Source organism: Acanthaster planci, linkage group LG13 (assembly GCF_054643075.1).
Source record: "Acanthaster planci isolate LZ-2023a linkage group LG13, COTS_SCS, whole genome shotgun sequence".
NCBI classification, from domain to species: domain Eukaryota; kingdom Metazoa; phylum Echinodermata; class Asteroidea; order Valvatida; family Acanthasteridae; genus Acanthaster; species Acanthaster planci.
The window spans coordinates 13,145,358-13,166,412 of NC_141789.1; the positions used below are offsets into that span (position 1 = coordinate 13,145,358).

The 21,055-nt window shown below is 41.6% G+C and overlaps 1 protein-coding gene across 3 annotated transcripts; it reads right to left on the reverse strand.

The window, feature by feature from the left end:
* Positions 1-612: 612 nt before the first annotated feature.
* Positions 613-14,748, reverse strand: LOC110983419 (high-affinity choline transporter 1-like). Of its 3 annotated transcripts, none has more exons than XM_022242664.2 (10): positions 14,567-14,748; positions 8,921-9,190; positions 6,857-7,079; positions 4,729-4,848; positions 4,231-4,386; positions 3,877-4,025; positions 3,437-3,562; positions 2,908-3,061; positions 2,516-2,733; positions 613-2,034 (listed from the first exon to the last, which is right to left on the reverse strand). In XM_022242664.2, exons 3-10 carry the CDS (start codon positions 7,020-7,022, stop codon positions 1,465-1,467), a joined length of 1,659 nt encoding a protein of 552 aa, XP_022098356.2. In that variant the 5' UTR covers positions 7,023-7,079; positions 8,921-9,190; positions 14,567-14,748; the 3' UTR covers positions 613-1,464. The 3 variants fall into 3 exon arrangements, with proteins under 3 accessions (XP_022098356.2, XP_087001205.1, XP_022098358.2); XM_087145079.1 differs by lacking the exon at positions 14,567-14,748 and adding an exon at positions 13,857-13,875; XM_022242666.2 differs by lacking the exons at positions 6,857-7,079; positions 8,921-9,190; positions 14,567-14,748 and adding an exon at positions 5,834-6,841.
* Positions 14,749-21,055: the final 6,307 nt, after the last annotated feature.

Genomic DNA, 21,055 nt, shown 5'->3' on the forward strand with positions numbered 1-21,055 from the left:
ACATTTTGTACTTTAAACTGAACGCCAATTTCTTCTAGCTGCTATTAATGTCACGGGCAAAGGTCCCCAAAGGTCGGTATAGGCCTGCAGTTATTTCACGAGAACGCGGCGTGATTATTATGGTCTCCAGCGAGGTCGTGACAAGTGTTTGCATCACCGAAGATGAGTGGGTAATTATTTTTTATGAACGACACTATCAATATAAATATCGAAACAAACGAACACACAAAAACGATTTAACCCCAAAATTAGACTGCTTTCCAGTGTTCACTTGTGCGGAGAATAATTGACAGTGATACACACAAGAGCGCGACATAACGCCTGCAGTGTCTTTGATCCAGATTTGCAAATCGACTTAAACTCGGGGCCGACCGGCGAACTTAACACGCAGAAGACAAAATTAGGAAGTTTAAGAGGTCAACTTGTGGACATGAGTTTCAGTTCTTCTTTGACCCATACCAAGGGGTGTACTTGGAGTTTCACGAATTGATAATTATGCAACTGGCAGTGAAAATAAAGTCCCGTAGGCCAAACGGTGGGGAGGGTAAAGGAATGCCCTTTCAGGTGCCGGGGTATAGCACGAAAAATTAACATCATGTGCCAAATAATCTCTTAAAGTGTCAAATCTATCTACCATTGGCCAATTTTATTAACTATCGATTGTTAGTTCCCTTATACTAAGCGATTCCCAAATTACAACAAAACACACACACCCACTAACATCTCAAAACTTTTCCAAACAAGCCGCAAACATTAGCTATCTGAGAGCGATTTTAGACCAATTTAAGAATACACTTCACCTGTTATGCAAATATAAAAATCATATCATCTCCTTCCAACACGTTACATAATATTAAAAAGGAACAAAGGAAGACTGCCAAAACTGACTTTACCATACGTCCGTATATAATTCAAAACCCAAACAGATCCCATCATCGATACCTTCATTATTATCGATACGTTCATTATTATCGATACCTTCATTATTATCGATACCTTCATCATAAACTCACTTAATTATTTTAATATTACGCAGTCCAACCAGATCAGTTTTCCCGCAAAAAGTAAACCTATATCGGACAGAGTCTCTGTAACGGAAGCGAAGGTCTTTGTGATTTTGGGGCCATATTGATATAACAGAGACCACATGTACGCTATATGCAAACCAAATATTTGACATTTTCTTCTAGAAACCTGTAATTCAGTGTGCATGTTAAACTCCAGCACACGAGCTAACTTTCGTCAGCTTGAGCAGTTGTGCTATTTTTCGGGGTTCATTGGTAAAACGATTCCACGCTTTCGTGGAAAGTGCCTTTTTTTACCACGCTAAATTCAGTTTATGTGGGTGTGTGTTTGCAGGGGGGGGAGAACACATGACACACATGCATATCGTTTGAGGTCTGTTCTTTCGATAAGTATAGCATTTGTAATAAGTCCTGTGCCCCGTGCTTATGGTAAGGATCTTTACTCCTTGTATGTTACTTCTTCGTCAGCACACACACCTCCCAGATTCGACGGGACCACTGGCTCGCACCTTTTCAAGTCAAAATTTGCCTCGTGGTTGCTGTGCTCTTCCTGGCTGAGCTTTGCATGGGGAAGGTTGACGAAGCAACGGAAGAAATCGTACCGTTTGGGGATGGTGCCCTTCCTGAACAAGTAATCCAGGGAATAAGACACCACCAGAATGGTTACCAGTGACGACAACATCGCCAGAGTCTTGTAGGGGAAAAGCTGAACTTCCTCCTCCTCGTCATAATAGGGATATTTGATGAGGGCGGGTATGCCAAGGACATGATCACCCCCGCCAAAACGCAGGACCAAGGCCACGATGTAGGCTAGCAAAGAGCCGTACGTGTTGCACTTGGAGAAGTATATCACGCACAAGAGCTGAGGGAACAGCACAACGTAGACAAAATCGGAGCAAAAGACAAAGAGCTTGTAGACGGAGGAGATGGACAGGCCGAGAACCGTTGCTATGACACCAGCACCGACGGTGCTGGCACGCATCACCCACGCTAGCTCGCGTTTGCTGGCCTGTTTGCAAACAAGAAGATATTAAAAGAAACACCAATGGAGAATGGGTTTCCGGGGAAGTATCTTCGACAATGATCTTGTTATATTTCACTTAATGGCTTTTAGATCTTTAGAGTCAGGTTAATTAGAAAGGATTGAAAATTGAGGAGGGTCGAAATAATTGGGGGGGGGGTAGATTAGCTTAAACCATACCGTTCTTTCAAACCTGGCATAAAGAAAAAAACCCAGACAATAGCAAAAGCAGCAATAAAACAAAATGCAAAATCCGGCAATTAAAGACATGAGGATAACCTATTTGATTTGCTGACGGTGATTCCAGAATAACACACACAGCTTCATTATGATCGTCGAAATGCGACAATCATTATCCAGATGACGTAAGAAGGGTGCATGGCTTCACAATACAGTGACCCCAAAATAGTCGAAGTAACCCCAACTCTGTGGAGGTCGGTTCAAAGTGAGGCATTTTTGTGCGCATTACCCGAGGACGGAACACCAGCTTGTAGACGTTGTGGGTGAACATGGAGCTGGCGGACAAAACCGAGGAATCGGTTGACGACATGACGGCCGCCGACACCGCCCCGAGACCGATGAAGGAGACGACAGGAGGGGTGAGATACTGGATGACCAACGGGAGTATAATGCTAGAACGACGATATGGGTCAGTCTTTTCAAGGTCAAGGGTCGTTGCATTCCAGTCTGTAGAGGAGAGAATAGTATTATGCCATGGGACAAAAATCGTGGCACTTTTTAATATCGACACCGGCAAACGCCATTTATGACATTAATGTAATGTGTTCCAAAATCGGTACACGTATCTGCTGTTGCAAGTATGTGACTTTTCAAGGGAAGGAGTTCACCACGCCCACTTACTTGTGCTCGCTCCCACTGCACCAATAAGAACCGAGGGAACGCCCATCACAATGCAGCCAAAGGCGGCGACGAAGGACATGATTTGAGCTTTTCCCGGGGTCTTGCATGAAAGCACACGTTGGAAGTACGCCTGCCATGGTATGCCGCCGAATATCTGCATGCAAGTACATGTACATGTAAACATTCACATTTACACTGTGGTCACATGGATTTCCCTGGCAGTTTGATCCTCAGCTGACAGAAAACGAGAGCACCTGACGGGTTGCTTGTTTTACTTTAAAGGAAATCAAGTATGCTAAAAAATATAAGCAGGTGCTGAGATATGGATATGTTTCGAGGCATGAATATCTTTTGGGGGAAACTTATGCATTTCAAATACCATATCACCATCACAATTCCGATTTTGGAGATGACCCAAGATTGAAGATTTGATCAGACGGTTAGTTCAAGTTCACAATGCAAGACTGGGCGATTTTGTCAAAGAAATGAATAACAAAAGAAGCCACAAAGTAAATGCCTTCGGACTTACAAGCATCAGGGCGGAATCTACCCACAGTCCAGCTTGGTGAGATTCGATTGTGCCAAGCCATTCCGAGGCGGTTGACCCGATCGGCTCCACCACCTCGTTGGTCATCGCAAAGGGAACGCAAAGCCACTGAAATCGTGAACCGGGAGAAGCACGACGAGGACAATGAACTTGCATCAATCATAATAAACACATATTTTGCCCTTTACAAACTTGCTCTTTATAAATCTGAATCCGCACAAGTTTCCTACTGAAGCATTCTATTCAATCTCTAAAGTACAAGTACTATCCAAAATTACTTTCTTTTTAGTTTTTCGTATTCAGGTTTAGGTTTCTCTGGAGATCATATAAGGATTAAATTAAAACAAAAGAAATACAACGTAACTGTTTTTGATCTTTCTTCATTGATACGGGTTTATACAGACTTTGTTTTTACAACTTACCATGCCAAAAAATATGCAAATGAGTTGGATAATGTCAGTGTATGCCACCGAGTACAAGCCACCAAGTAACGTGTAACAGACAGCGATGCACGCAGACACGATGACAGACAGTGTCATGTCAAGATCGAGAATCACGCTGACGGTCGACCCTATTCAACACAAGCGATCGTAAAAGAGAAGTCTGGAGTGCGGTTAGGAGTTGCTTAGTTATTCTGTACAATGCAGGATCTCCTTAACGGAGATGAAAAGAGAGATGGAAGACACTTTCCCAATCTGATCTTCTCAAAGCAGCTGTTACTGTGTAAAAGCAGCTACCCCCCCAAAAAAAAACCCGCATGCAGAAAGTATAAGTACCTAGAGCATTCAAGATGGCAGCCGTCCAGAAAACGTCTCCCGTCAGAGCAGGAATGAAGAGCAGCCCGCCCATGCGGGAGCCGTACTTGAGCTGAAAAGGATCCAGCATGGTGATGTAGCCCTTCGAACGCATAGTTTTGGCAAAGAACAGACCACCTGTTTCAGAAGACGGAGGGTAAATAGAGAATGCTATTTGGTGGATCTGTTGTTTTTTTCAAAGTATGAATTAAATTATTTTCCCCACCGTATGAATCCGCATGTTGAAATGTCAATTGCTTAGTGTCCCTTGAAAAGAAGACGATCTATCGACAAACAGGGCTGGTTATTGCTTGCAGCTGCTTAGATGAGATCGGAGTCGGTATCTCCCAGTTTCGGACTATACGTGGATCACAGACAGAACACTGGTAACATAAAATTTCAATCAGCCACTGATTAAAATCCTGTCTCATTCAACCGTGTTTCTTTTCTTTCAACGTGCAAGATGAAAAGGCACTTTACCGAGAGCAAGGCTCGTCGCGTAACCCCACACAGCCTGCGTCCACACCAATCCAGAATTCTTGGTCGGTTTGAAAACCTTCTCCGCTGTTCCGTTGATGTAACCTCCTCCCACCCAGGTGGCTTTGAAAAAGAACAACCAAGGAACATTGAACATTATGACGTCTACTGCATGTTTATATTAACTCGAATTTTTTTTGTCTAGATACATGAATTTGTATATCGTCAATTTTTAGAATGACACCACCTTGAGAAATCCATTCAATCTTGTGTTGATCAGATAACTGAGTTCGCCAGCCCCAAAACAAATCGACCGTTTACACAAAACTACTTGCCCGCCCTCTTTCGTTTATTGTCCAAGGATTATCCGCCAACATCCTTTGCACTTAGGGTTATTGCACTATGGCTTGCAATCCCTTTATCGGTCAGGTCAAATCATCATCTAATTAAGATGTTCAATAGCCGACAAAATTGCGCCGCTCCATGCCGTCGTCCCGACGCCACGACGTGACGCTACGAAGGCTCCGTGGCGTCGTGCCGTAGGGTCGTAGCATCGCCTCCTTTCTCACTGCTTTTGTGCTGTGTATAATGCTTTGCCTCGTGCCGTAGTGGCACCGCGTCGTGTGGTCGTGTCGTTGCGTCGTGCCGTTGCGTCGTGTTGTTTGTTGATGCTTCCGCGTTGTACCAGCGCGCCTTGCCGTTGTAGCGTCGCGTTGAGCCGTCGCGTCCTGATGTCGTCGTGTCGTGCCTTACTGTTTCTGAAAATGGCAGGTAATTATCACGGCCAATAGGGAGCCTATGTAACAAGTCCTGGAAGAATAATATGCGTGCATATGGGCCTTCAAGATATAATAATGTGATGGTATCTATTGGTATGGAACTTAGCTCCGTCTCTAAGGACGCCCCCTATTTCCAGCAGTAATGAGGCGACGGCGAGGGCACGATGCGACGGCACGACGCGACCCTACGACTCCATGCATTAAACACAGCATAAAAGTAATGAGACGGAGCCGTCGTGGCGTTGCGTCTTGGCGTCGGGGCGGGGGCGACGGCACGACACGATGCAATTCTGTCGTCTATATAGAACACCATATCTAATGGTACTTACTCAGTTAAAATAAATGAAGACGAAACTTGATAATTTTACTCTCAGGCTCCCCCAAGGAGTCTTTGGTAATGAATGGCTGCACTGTGAAACACAGAACTTCAGTCCAGTTCGATTGCTTGTCTTGGCCCCCAAAAGCTTAATTGTGTCGATGACGGGCTGTGTACAGTGCGCCCTCTAACGACTCAATGATCATACCAGCGCTTGCTCGAACAGTCTTTTTTGGAATCTCGTCGGAGTGCGTTCGCGCGGTTAGTCCTATGAATACGAGTAGGATGCGTGCGCATTACACTCGGATGCAGGAGTATAGGCCTTTTTACCCACGTGACTGGATTGTAATGTAAACAATACCACCACGTGTGGACCGCCTTGGCCACGGTGATCGTATATATTCCTCCGGGCAGCTTCAACCACGTGCAAGCGCACGTGCAAACGCTGCATGCTTGACTAAAAATTTCTGCCAGGCGTACAATGCTCTACACAAGCGGCGGTTATCAATTCGATATTTTTCTTTTTCTTTCTCATTCCTGAAAATATTCTCACAACGCTTTATTCGTTGATCCAAATCTATCAAGATAACCAATTATTTGAAATATATCGCCAAAACACAGGTGATCAGTGATACTTAGTGAGAAGATAAATTGCAACTCAGAAATTGTACCAAGGTCATGTTTTTATCATATAGCCAACACTATGCAATTGCGATTGGCGAACCCAAAAATTTAAATAACGCCTCTCTAACGGGAAGTGATAACCTCGCGGTCACAGGTCGTGCACAATGTAGCCAATCACAGTGCAAAGCCATCAGCTCTTCCTAGCTACCTGTGCGGGCGCTGGGCGACGAGCGAATTTTACGAGATCCCTAGGGCGTAAGTGAGAGAACGTCAAAAATAGTTGTGTGAGGGCGCTGTACTACAACATCGAAAATCCCCTTCAATCACTGACGTCATCAGTCAAGACTATTCCATCGCACACTATCCCCATAACGTGTATGAGAAAGCAAAAATTTCCCCTGGTAAAACGTACCAGTCATAGTGAAGATACCAACGAACAAACCGATGCTCCTGCCAGCTAACATCGTCTGCTCCTGGTCCTTGTAGCCTCTGCTCTTGCGGGAGGCCCATAACCCAACGAGAAGGATCAAGAGATAGAAGACGACGATACCAGCGACGCCACCCCAGTTTACGGCCATCTCAAGCTCTCGGTACAAGTCAGAGGTCTACCCGGTAGGAATATCGTCCCTGTGTTTCTAATATTACATAAAAAGTTTTATGCGGAAAAACACCTGCAGTGAAATGTGTTCTGTATCACTCATTGCCCATACTTCCACTTTTGCAAGTGAAAAAAGTACATGGGGGGGTACGCATGTCAATGATCAACGTGAATCCTGGTCTTGATACTTAATGGCTTCATTGTTTTATTCCCAGAAATTAAACAAAACCTTATGATTTTCGATTTAAAATCCTTTGCCACGTGAAAATCATTATGTGTCCTGCCATCGGCGCAGTTTATTCAATGTTATAATTCATTTTCACCATGCAAATTATTCTTCATGGTTTAAGCCAATGAAATTATCTTGAATCTTTCCATGCATGTGAAACCATAAACGTGTATCGCCCACTTATATTCTGAGCTGTACTAAATAAGCTACGCAACAAATCCTAATCCATCGATCTGAACGTATGGAACTAGTATTAAATCGTTAAAACATCTATTTTTTTCGTTATCATGGTGTTAGTCTCCTTCCAACAAAAAAAAGTTCCTCCTATGCACGTGCATTTTTTTACTTCATTGCAGTGTTGAGCAGATTCATCAGATTTCTAAAGTAAAGGCAAGGAGAGAGTCCGCCGTTAATTAAAGATGCACTGTCCGCGCTTTCAAATTGAACTAATAATTTTTCTGGAACTGCAATTGTTATGAGCACTGTAACGAGACAACACTCGAAGCAACTGGTAGAGAATCACACAATTAATTTCAATTTTTGAATGTCCTACTCCTTTTGACTGGCAGTTTTTGCGATCGCAGTTTATGAAAGACAATCTCACAACACATTGCGGGTATATATAATAAGAAGAACCATTTATGCTTTACGGCTCGCTCGCACATCTGGATTGGACAAGTCGGAAAACGAGTGAAAGTCATGTTACTAAATAGATACAAATAGTTGCAGAGATTTTGCTCTGAACTGTTGAGCTATCATTCACTTCAGAGTAATACTGCAGAGCTCTAACTATAAAGGGTCTATAATATATTCCCTCATGCGTTGGGCAATTTGTGGACAACTAAATCAAATTGTCTTTCACGAATACGTACAATAAACGTATGAAATTGTTTGAAAAAGTGCAACTATGAGGCAATGAAGACAAATTAAACGTAGGATATGAAAGGTTGTACATTTCAGAGACGACATGGAAGTTAACCATAATGAATTTTAACGAAACAAGGCTGAAAATGGGCGGAAAACCTACAGAATGACGAAGAATCTTCAATGGTCAATAAGAACTCATGAGAACCCTGCCTTTACAAAATTCACAAAATTTTCAAATTAGATATTTCTAATTTTCTAAATTTCTAAGTTTCTAAATTTCTAAATTTTCTAAGTTTCTAAATTTACCAAAGTAAAGAGAAAGTCCACCCTTGCACAAAATTTTCAAATTAGATATTTCTAATTTTCTAAATTTCTAAGTTTTTAAATTTCTAAGTTTCTAAATTTCTAAATTTTCTAAATTTCTAAGTTTCTAAATTTCTAAATTTTCTAAATTTCTAAGTTTCTAAATTTCTAAATTTTCTGAGTTTCTAAATTTACCAAAGTAAAGAGAAAGTCCACCCTTGCACGAAGGGCATAAAAAAGGATCTAAGCAATCTGCCCGAGACAAGCAAATTTAGAAATAAAGAGTCAGTGTCCAGGTGCCGGAAAAACGGCCGACGAAAAGTAAAGGCCGGTGGTCTTCCCTCTCAGGGTCGGCAATTTATCAGAGGCAAAAGAAAAGAAAAGAAAAAAAGCCTCGAAAACATGAGAACATAAATCATGCGCTTTCACTTTATTGGTCAGAAAAGCACGGTGTGAAAAAAAAATTAAAGATATTTTACCCGTCTCTTTTGGCGTTGTGCAAAGCACACCCCGTGGAGGCGCTGGTAGACGATGGGCTTTGAGAAATGAAGTAACCGCTCTTTTTCCAAACAAATCCACCGATGTTTGGTACTTTAAACGTAAATTTCCTGTTCCTGCTGTGAGTGCCACACGCAAAGGTTCACAAACCCGATCAGGACAGCTTCTCCACGAGTGACCGAAAAAAGAAACTGGGGCTTACACTCAAAACGCACGCTCCGAGCCCTCGGTTGTCGGTGCTAGTGATACGGCTGGAATGGAGAACCAGAAAAAAATGCTAATCCTCAATAAGTTACCAGCAAGGTCTGCAGCGATGTTTTTTTGACCCACCACGCTATGGGGGCGAATAAAACCGTCTGATTGGGCCAAATTCACATGATGTCATGCATGATTCATGAGAGAGTTTCGACTCGGAAGCTAGCCGCTGCTGGGGCTGTACTCGCGTTTTACTCTCTAACGTACTGTACATGTACACCCATAATATTATGGAACGCCAAAGAGGCAAAAACTTGGAGGCAGCACGTCGATCGTTCTTCATTATCGATCGTTCCCTACATCGACCGATCGATCTCTCTTGATCGACTCAGAGCGATGGAGAAAGAGCGACGATAAAAGACCGATGAAGCTACATCGATGCCAACGTTACGCAACCCCTCCCAGTACCGCAAAAAGCACGTGTTCCCTGTAACCAGGTATAGGCATACCTGTAACAGCCCACCAGCACTCAAGGCCACCCGTGTTCATTACGCGCCGGTCTCGTCTGAGCCAATAAATTGAGTTGTTGGGTGGGTGTTGATATCAGTTTCAAACCACGAAAAGAATATCATTTCTATTTCCCCTAGATCGGATGCCAGTTGTTATGGGTCGCTCCTTAGCCACTGTGGGCAAACGTAATTAGTCCAGGTGGATACAAATTTTATTTTCCGCACTGATAACATCCTGGCGAAACCGGCAGAACCAGCGGAACTATTCTGTCATTCATTGACCTACTTATCTAGCTATGCACTTCCATAACACTGATGAACACACTATTTCCTTCTGAATTTAAAATATCTCAACCTAATTTGCCCACTTGTTTCAATACGGGCGATTCACAAAAGTGCGCCTCCAAGAGTTTACAACGCGTTGACCAATCACAACGCGCAAAATCTGTCGACCCTTTCCAAACGCGTATTGAGTCGACAGATTTTGCATATCGTGAATGGTCAACGCGTTGCAAACTCTTGTACGTGCACTACTGTGAATCGCCCGTATTGCCTCTCACTTTCTCAATGGAAGCATGGATAACTCGCACTTAGTCCAATATACGCACAGTTTATTATTTCCATTCCCGATCCCCTGAGACCCCAAGCTAACTACGACGAGGTCGAAAATAACAAATAAAATATGCATATTGTTAAGCACAACAAAGAGAGCGTATAATCTCGGCTGTCTCATGGATCCTAAAAGACTATCGCCCGGATGTTAAGAGAAAGCAAAGGATTTCGTATCATTTGGACTATACAACCGCCGATACAATCTCTGGACATCATCGTTTGACTGACGAGCAAGTGAGCAAGAGAGGGTTAAAATGAACCGTGTAAAGAAACTTCAGAAGTTTTGTAACCTGGTATTCTTACAAATGAAAAAAAGAAAATTTCTTTGGTAGCCTGTAAGTATTATCTAAGATTAAGATGAACTTGCGCCAGATAATGTCGATGAGGCCTATGAGAATTTCTTACATTGTGTATGACAAAAACTTTCCACAGTGTGAGCTCCGAAGTTATATTAATAAGTCAAAACCACCTTGGATAACGGAAGGAATCTATAACTCAATCAGAGAAAAAAATCTGCATAAAAATATCTTCAGAATCCTACAGTTCATAATAAATCTGCCAACATAAAGTTTAAAAACAAATTAACATGTGTTATAAGAATGGCAAAGAAAAATTACTTGGGTGAACAATTTAATAAAGAGAAACATAATGTTAAAAATACATGGGCGCTTATTATTTCATTGCTCAGTAAAACGAACGTTAAACAAAATCCGTCCTATTATACGCAAAATGATGCTAAAATTGATTTTGACATTGATATTGCTAACGCTTTCAATGATTATTTCATTAACATTGGCAAGAAGTAAGTGAACTTCCTCAATCAAGCAGTTCATTTGAACACTTTCTTGGTGAAAGATGTGCATAATCTTTATTTTTCGGCCCTGTTACCGAAACAGATGTAGCGCGTATTATTGCCAAACCTACCTTATTAGTTTGAATAATGAAAATCAGATCATGTAATCATGCCAATTTACTTCCATTCTTTAAAGGTCTGGTCTCCACATCTAGCACATCCATCTTTAACTGTTGTCTATCCTGCCAGTGTATCCTACTGTCTTGTCTCATGTCTCCTGTCTTTCTTGTCCAGTCGGAACCATTGTTTGTGAAAACAGGAAAAGCCAAAACCATTATGCTTCTTTTTTCCCTACATGTTGGTAATGGTTTAGACAATGTACAATAATATCATCAAACTCAATACACCAGTTCCCATTATCTGTTTCAACAAATTTCACTATGCATGTACGATTTTGATGTACTTTGGATTCCTAAAAACTAGGCTCGATTATAATTGTCCGTCCTCCACAATTACATTGTGATACATGTGGAAATTAATCTTTAGCCCATGGAAATTACACTGTTAAGTTCTGCACGTTCAGCTATAGCCGAAGATGAAATAATTTCCCTGCAGCAGGAGTGTGCCACGCAATTTTCAGAAATAATAAAGTATAACTATAATTTCCTTTGGCAATGAGCTTCCCATCCCATCCCATCCAGGGGAAAAAAGAAAATATTCTCAGTTTCATGACGAGGAAACTAGATATAAACACCCATCTGACAACTCAATTGGCTCAGGACCAGACTTATTAGTAATGAACACGGGTAGCCTTGAGTCCTGGTGGACTACGGTTATAGGGAACACGTGTTTATTTGGTGCTGGAAGAGGTTTCGTTAAGTTGGCATCGATATAGTTTCACCGGTCTTTCTTCATCGTTCAAAAGAGATCGTTCAATCGATGTAGGGAACGATCGATGTAGGGAACGATCAATCGATGTAGGGGACGATCGATCGATGTTGAAGAACGATCGATGTGTTGCCTCCAAGTTTTTGCCTCTTTGGCGTTCCATATTATGTACACGTTCATGTACATGTACACACTGCATATACATTGTATACACCACACCGCAGGACCCCACGTAGTTGTGGAACGTCAAGTGCAACGCATGCACGGTATTGGGGTCCAGTCGCATGTAAAATACTAAGCTTTTGTGTCATTGTGAGTTTCGGGACGTGTGCATGAAAGTCGACTCGAAAATCCAGCTCTGTGGGGGATAACGCTTGTGTGACGAATGGTAGACAGAAGTATCTATACAAACTGTCACAGCAGGTGATCGTCGCCAAGAGCCCTATAGGCTTACATGCATAATGCACGGTACATCTGCATGTACAGTACATTTCTACCACTCACTTCTCTTTTCACAGAATTCATTATTTCAAGTGGGCTACGTGTGTGTTGAAAATTTGACAATTAGTGGCCTTCATAGTTTATTATCACTTCAAACATGGACAACCCATGTTGAAGATGAAGCTAAATTTAGCCGTGGTTGTGTTTCAATCATAGGAATCTCATTTAATGAACAGGGTTCGACATGTTAGGGGGTATATGAGTGATAATTCAAACACGGAGGAACTTGAAAACATTATTCATTAAAGTTAAACATTACACCATGACGACAATGGGTCTAAATGCCAGTGAGGGCACCGAGGACTTCACTGCACGACGTTGAAGTTCACGAGAGCCGACTAACTCGCATATTCGCCGATGTGAATCCATGTTGTGCGAGCGTGCGTGTTCACATGTACACAAGTCATGAACCTACACAATGCGCGAAACTGAGGTGCCGATTTGGATAGGTAACAATAGTCTAGAGTGTGTATAAGGATTGGACGTGGGAAGGGGGTTACCCATCGGCCCCATATCGTGCACGGTATCTTTTGCGAGTGACCTTTGAATAACTCTGGTCAATTTCAATTCTCCGAACTAAAAACGCTGCTGCTATACCTCGTGACCCGGGGCAGGCTTTTTGCTTAGTTACACACGAGACGCCTTGCAATAGTACACTATTCCCAGTAGAAAAGAAAGGCACAAAGGAACCAGTCCATTCCAGAGATGCTGGTCGCGATATGCAAAAGCTTGCCCCGAATCACGAGGTATAGCAACAACATCGTTAGTCGGGGAATTAAATTGTTACGTTCGTGTGCAATCAAATAACTCAGTGTAATAAATTTTATTCAACTCACAAGTGGCTCATTGGACAATTCGCAAAAGGAATATTCCAAAAAATAAACGGGGGTGTTCGGGAAAATGAAAGTAAAGTTCTCGAACAAAATCGTTGGAAATCCATCATATATTGACTTCTTTTGACTCTTTGACTAAAAAGGTATTTATGTATGAGAATAAATAAGTGCTTGGCAGGTCTTGAACGCACGTTTAAGACCGGCCAAGCTCATATTTATTTCCTTGATAAAAATCTCGGTAGCTTTTTTTTACACGTTCCACTGCAATTAGGTATTGGTTATTTCAGAAATTAGTTGTTCCGTGTTCATTATTTTGGAACAATCTGTCTTCTGGTCCGTTGCCTACACAATACCAACCAATAATATCGAGATGATACGTTAATCCATACACTACCCACCAGTGTTGTAGTCGAGTACTTTTTCCGAGTACCAAGTACTGCCGAGTACAAAGACAGGGCTAGTACTTTGCTGGCAGCCGAGTACAAGTACTGGTTTCCGAGTACAAGTACTTGCACTTCTGAGTACGAGTACAAGTACTTCTAATTCAAAAGTGGTTTTATCTTAATTTAGAGACTCTAAGACCTACCACTGTGTAAAAGAAACACCAAATACAGCTGACATGGCTACAAGAATAAGTGATCTGGCTAGCAATGTCAAGGTCACTACACTGCGTTGCAGCAGTTGACACAACGTCTATTTTCCAGACTCAATTGTTCACATGCCTGTGATTTTCTGTATGCTGGGTGCGTTGTTAGAATTTTCGAATCCAGGAACCAGACTGCCAACGCCCAAATAAATCGCGGGACCATTCTGGAGTACCACAATATAATTTGCGCACAGTACGCGCACAGACGGCCAATGGGTCGTATACGTTTATGGTCTCCCGTTCGGCCTTCTCTTTACCAGAACCGTATCTAATATCGGGTCATTGGAGTCGATGTTTTTGTACCTTACTTTAACGGCCGTAGTAAGTTAACTTAAAGGATTTTTATCGAGTACTGTTAATCGAGTATGAGTACTTTGATGCTCGAGTACATATTTTGGATGTCGAGTTTCGGGTATTTTGTAGCCCAAGTACAAGAACTGTAGTTCGAGGACGAGTACTTGGACGTCCGAGTACAAGTACGAGTACAACGGTACTCGAGTAGTACTCGAGTACGAGTACCGAGTACGAGTACTACAACACTGCTACCCACATTCTACGTGACACCCAAGTGCATGCGCACTATTGCTAACCCGCTCTCTACCAAGTACTACTAGGCTAAGCTAAAGATAGCTGCTTAAATCACGACTTACTTGCTCTGAAGATGATCCTGTCCATGAAGTTTCCAGTGTTGTAGTACTCGTACTCGGTATTCGTACTCGAGTACTACTCGAGTACCGTTTTCAGAGTACTCGTACTCGGACGTCCAAGTACTCGTCCTCGAACTACAGTTATTGTACTCGGGCTACAAAATACCCGGAACTCGACATCCAAAAAATGTACTGGAGCATCAAAGTACTCGTACTCGATTAACAGTACTCGATAAAAAATCCTTTAAGTTAACTTACCACGGCCGTTAAAGTAAGTTACAAAAATATCGACTCCAATGACCCGATATTCGATACGGTTCTGATAAAGAGAAGGCCGAACGTGACACCATTAACGTATACGACCCATTCGCCACCTGTGCGCGTACTTAACCAATCACATATGCAAATTATATTGTAATCAGAATGGTTCCGCGATTTACTTGGGCATTGGTAGTGTGGTTAGTGGACCCGAAAATTCTAACAACGCACCCAGCATACAGAAAATCGCAGGCATGTGAATAATTGAGTCTGGAAAATAGGCTTCGCTGCGCCATGCACGTTGTGTCAACTGCTGCATCGCGGTGTAGTGACCTTGACATTGCTAACCAAATCACTTGTTCTTGTAGCCATGTCATCTGCATTCAGTGTTTCTTTTACACAGTGGCAGGTTTTAGAGTCTTTAATTTAAGATAAAACTACTTTTGAATTAGAAGTACTTGTACTCGTACTCGGAATTAGAAGTACTTGTACTCGTACTCGGAAGTGCAAGTACTTGTACTCGGAAACAGTACTTGTACTCGGCTGGCAAAGTACTCGCCCTGTCTTTGTACTCGGCAGTACTTGGTAATCGGAAAAAGTACTCGACAACAACATTGCCACGAACTGCAGTGTTTTTGAAAGGAAACCAAATTTGTGAACAGGAATGCGGTCGAATTACACGGCCACTCTTAGTGTATGTGTTACCCCAGTATATTTTGGATGATATTAGCCCCTAAAACTGTTAACTCCGCTTGTCAGTTTCACAAGCGAGCAACCGACTTGAATAATTTCCAAACAATGCAGCACAGGATAGATTCTTTTTGTTGAGGGGGTTCTTAGAATCCTATAAGTATTGCCCACTGTTGAGTCATCACCGGTTAGTGTGGTTAGTGGACCCGAAAATTCTAACAACGCACCCAGCATACAGAAAATCGCAGGCATGTGAATAATTGAGTCTGGAAAATAGACTTCGCTGCGCCATGCACGTTGTGTCAACTGCTGCATCGCGGTGTAGTGACCTTGACATTGCTAACCAAATCACTTGTTCTTGTAGCCATGTCATCTGCATTCAGTGTTTCTTTTACACAGTGGCAGGTTTTAGAGTCTTTAATTTAAGATAAAACTACTTTTGAATTAGAAGTACTTGTACTCGTACTCGGAATTAGAAGTACTTGTACTCGTACTCGGAAGTGCAAGTACTTGTACTCGGAAACAGTACTTGTACTCGGCTGGCAAAGTACTCGCCCTGTCTTTGTACTCGGCAGTACTTGGTAATCGGAAAAAAGTACTCGACTACAACATTGCCACGAACTGCAGTGTTTTTGAAAGGAAACCAAATTTGTGAACAGGAATGCGGTCGAATTACACGGCCACTCTTAGTGTATGTGTTACCCCAGTATATTTTGGATGATATTAGCCCCTAAAACTGTTAACTCCGCTTGTCTTTCACAAGCGAGCAACCGACTTGAATAATTTCCAAACAATGCAGCACAGGATAGATTCTTTTTGTTGAGGGGGCTCTTAGAATCCTATAAGGATTGCCCACTGTTGAGTCATCACCGGTTAGAGATGTACTGAACAGCGATTTAAAACTTAAACAACGTGGGCATATTCCAGAAATTAAGTTTCAGTTTGTTAGGAATGGTTCAAATGTTTGCCACAGCCCCAGGAACCCTCTTAAGTTGATTGCTGAAGATATCAGAATATGTTAAAGTACATACATGTACATGTATTAAAAGCTGAGCCTTAATAGAGATTTCAGTTGTTTGCATTCTTCATGCATTTTGAATTTAATGTGTCCTTTTTTGTGTGTTTTTTCCTCCGGGATATCAAAGTAAACTGGGCTAATACACCAAGTGCAAAAAAAGATACCAGTGGTAAGTATGTGCTTCCTTGACTGCGGATTTGCAACTATGTCAATTGTGAAGATTCCAGCTGGCACATTTTTAATAAGAGCCAACATTTGGGCTAAATTCATATTTCTGCAAACACTTAATGTGCTAGTTGCTTAGGATTGAAGTAAAAACGAAAACTGTGAAACATTCGCCACTTTGTAACGACAGTGGCTTACGGCTTGAACCTGCACGTTACATGTGTTGTAGAGTTGCACACTTGATGGTATATCTCTTGGTGCATTTTTTTGTTTCAGTCATGAGGCAGGATGTTTCTGTCATTTCGTTTTTTTTCCAGTTTTTACTTGCTTTCTGACTACACTTTTCTTCTCGCATGTTACTGTACATGTGCTTGAAGTTACATGTACTTGAAGTTATCTCCGTATAAAACTCACACAACCAATCCATTGTCACACAAACCTGCCTTTTGTACATATGCATGTGTTTTAAATACCCTAAAAAGTTGCTAGTAGTTTTGTGTACTGGAAACTATTACTTTTCTCAGAATGTAAACTCATACTGCAACTGGAGAGGGATGGATACGATGTTATTAGACTTAGTGTTACAGTGACATCTGTCGCTAAATTTAGCTTTGCGTCAGCATTCAGCATTTAGGAACATGTATACATGTATATGCCTGCCAGTATTTCGATGAATATGAAGACCCAGCTGCTTGTTTTCTTACTGCTGGTTTGGTCTGGTCAACGGCCTCTTAACATTGTTGTCACTGTTTGAAGAAGTGAGTACTAGAAGTGAGACATGCTACCATGGACCACAATTCTGGGTCAAGTACTAATACATTGTAAATGGTGTAGGTAGGCCCTACATGTACATGTAGGATGTAATGAATTACGTATTTTCCAAACATTGCTTATCAGTACTACACAAGCTCACATTGCCAGGAACTACAAAGTACAAATCTCTTTATTGCTTGAATGCATGAATACATGTATAAGTACACTGTACATCTGATTCAAAGTGACTGAAGCCTTTTTGAGCTGGACAGATGAAGTTACCCCCCCCCCAAGCCGCAAACAAACAGTGTAAAGTAGTCATTTTCAATATGTGCATATTTCTCGTCACGCAAATAAGATCATTCTCAGGATCCCATTTGGATCTTTTTCTCCGTCCTTCTGTAACAAGGCGCACTGTATGTATATCAACGAGCTCCCAGAATGCATGGAGCACGACTTCCCTGATTCTGGGTCACCTGAAGCTTATGTTTGCCATGACTGAAAGTTAGCCCCAGAAACTATAACCATCTGTATCCGCTGAATATGTGTGATCTGCCGGGTTTCTCTAGCAACCGTCTTCTTGGCGACAGACATTTCCTGTTCATAGGGTAGGCTGTATGTGTAATGTAGAAGATTTAAGGCTGTATTTTTGCAGGTTCTACATTTGTATGCAGACATGTTTGTGGTTTCTACAGTTAGATTTTATTTTGTAGGATGTCGTAATTTCTGGGTTCAAAACAAATTGTCTGTTATGGATGCTCAAAGTTAAAGGAAATAAACACTCCCATCTCTCTTGTTGATTATCTGCTACCTTCTGTAGTATAGACAGCAGGTTGAATCTCCTGTAAAAGTGTACATTCCATATAGTAAAGTGCTTTATTTGCGCGTTTTCGAAACGAGTGGAGTCGGTTAGACTTCAGTTTCGCTGGTTCCAGTCAGAACTGCCACGCTGTATTTTCGATGTGCGTGTACGCAGCTCGGAAGGCTCGTACGCCGAATAGTTGCGCGCGGACACTGTACGAACCGCACGGGAGAACGGCTGAAAACAGTCCACAACAATGGCAAAAATTAACATTACGTCCGACTATATTTTCCCTTTTCTTGTCTTTGGTGGTGATGTGTTGAATTTCTTAACCCACCAGCTGTGGGGATAAGGACGCATAGGAGTTACAGACGTGAAATTGGCTCCTCCGAAAAGGTAGAAGTGTTGAAAATTTTAGTGATAAAAATTTTCGCCCGATTTTGCACCATTTATATCCTGGACTCCCTCCGTAACGTAATACGGTCAAGGTATTCCACCTGGGCTAATGTACATCAAGCACCAAGTATCATTCTTGGTATATGATATATGTACCGGCCTCGTTTATCCAATAATCAGACAGTACAATCAACATACAGTAGGCCGTGGTGCGGGTATAGTGCCATCCAATGGCCGCTCTGCCTCATCGATTCCACAGTACCAGAATAATCAAAGGACGAATGGGAAACCAATTCTGTAGGTTTTTATTGCCAACTGGGGATTTAGCAAAATGACCTGCATACTGTAGCTGGATGGCATTGTACAGTTACAGACGTGGCTTTGTGTAAAGCATGCCGCTGAAGAAAAAATACATGCATTAAAAATTCCTACTAGACTCACTCACCAAAGGTAAAAAATACTTCCCAAATCTCCTTAACAAGAGTTGAAATAATCACAAGTGGCTGCTTCATACTTTATGAAACTTACCCAAATTATAAAATGAAAATCAAGCAATCAAATAAGAATTTTCTACAGCTCAGGTGAATTTAGAAATGCATAAGGATAGCTACTTTTTAAGCAACAAATTGATTAATAATTGACAGTTTTCCTTAATTCTAAGGCCTGTGTTCCAAATAGTGGTACTGAGCACAACGTGGTTCGCAGCCACGACTGCCCTTGATGTGGCGTACGTTGGTGACAGTTGGCCCAGTTAGGCCTACTGCACGCAAGCTAAGTCTACTATAGCCAGACCGCAAAGCTAAAATTCATGATTTGTACAAATCCTGGCCATTTTTTTTTAGCATGTACTATGTGTTGACAGGTGGACTTAAAATAGACGGACAAAAGGTGTCCACAAAATTCGATATAGTTAAGGGACTCCAGGCAGTTCCGTGTCGAGGAGAGAGGGTATTAAATCCAGCAAGGCTTTGGTACATTTCTGTTGCTAGCACTTTACTCATATCTGTTAATTGGCCCATTTTAAAAGTTATACCCAACACTTTTTTAAGAGATACAGAACTTTTCGAAACGCGCTGGCACCGATAAGTATTTTTTTTATAAACTAGAGTGATATTAGAGTCAATAAAGGCGATTATCAATCATGATCTCTTGGGCCTGAATTTAAAATCGAAAAATTACCTATTTTGAGATTATTGAGTATTTTGAAATTGCACATTGTTGGGGATTCATCACCCGATAACCAGACAGAGCTCCAGCATTACCATAAACGTCAACCTCCCAAGCTAATGAATTTTAATCCCACTGACAAAACTGTCCGGCGACATTTCTTCACCGGTGAAAACACTGACAAGAATATCGGAAGGCACTTATGACTACAGGGGACTCCAATCAACTACATAGTACACATGAATTAGAGTTTCCAGCTGTTGGACGTAGGCCTAAAATAGTAGGGTTAAAATATTTATAATTACATTGAATTTTGCCTGGTATCATTTAAACTGTGAAGAATGCAACAATTAAGTTAACTACTGCAATAAAGTAAAGACTGCAATTTTGGATTTTAACATTAAAAAAAAAAGGGTCATGCAGCAAGTCATATTATCTCATGTGCTTAAACAGCACAGACATTCTGTGGCCGATATGTCTAACAAAACAAATGCCATCAACGAAGTGCCTTTACTTTTTCTTCCACCAGTATAGGCCTTTAGAAAATATTCTACCATGTTCCAATATTGCCCAAATGGGTTTTTAGGTTTATAACGTACATGTATATCAATTTACCCCTCAAGCATAACATTCTAATCGTGCTTTGTAAATAAACGTCTTTTTATGAGAACATGAAATAACAAACACGAATAATCTCAAATGTAGGAGACTTTATCTTTGGAATGAAATCTACCTTGGGATGTTGTGTTAAGTAATTCATGGTATTTATGACTTCAGGCCTCGCACAGAGACAGAGGACTCCATTCCAACACCTGTTTAAATTCTGTATTTTATAAATAAACACATGCTGTTGCATTATTTCAGCATATCATGGATAGTGTCAGGGTATTGCCACAGCCTGCGTAGCGTACTGATGTAGCAGGTAAGTCTACGTGCGCTGGAATGTGAAATGGACATCTGTAAGTCACTAAGTTCGATCAGTGGTACAGGACTTACCCTTTGACTTTTTGGCTCTCAGTCATTCAGATACAGCTGAGTTGAGCCCGGTACACAGACTAAAAATCATTTTACTGTAAGCCTAAATATCTATTTATGCAAAAGGAGCGATACCTTATGATGGTGCATTGTTTTGTCATACCGAGGAACCGCGCAACATAAAGCATGTGGAGAATGAACTGTTTGGCTTGCAGGCTTTTAATCTGGCAAAACAGAGTATCTTGGAAATATCAGGATGTTTGCTGAT

Excerpts from the sequence above, each read along its gene's own strand:
- LOC110983419 (XM_022242664.2), bottom strand. The coding sequence starts at position 7,022 with ATGGCCGTAAACTGGGGTGGCGTCGCTGGTATCGTCGTCTTCTATCTC. Across the intron at positions 4,849-6,856 it reads TGGTATCTTCACTATGACTG|CCACCTGGGTGGGAGGAGGT; the intron begins GTACGTTTTACC and ends TCTTTTTCAAAG. Across the intron at positions 2,035-2,515 it reads AGCTGGTGTTCCGTCCTCGG|GCCAGCAAACGCGAGCTAGC; the intron begins GTAATGCGCACA and ends GTTTGCAAACAG.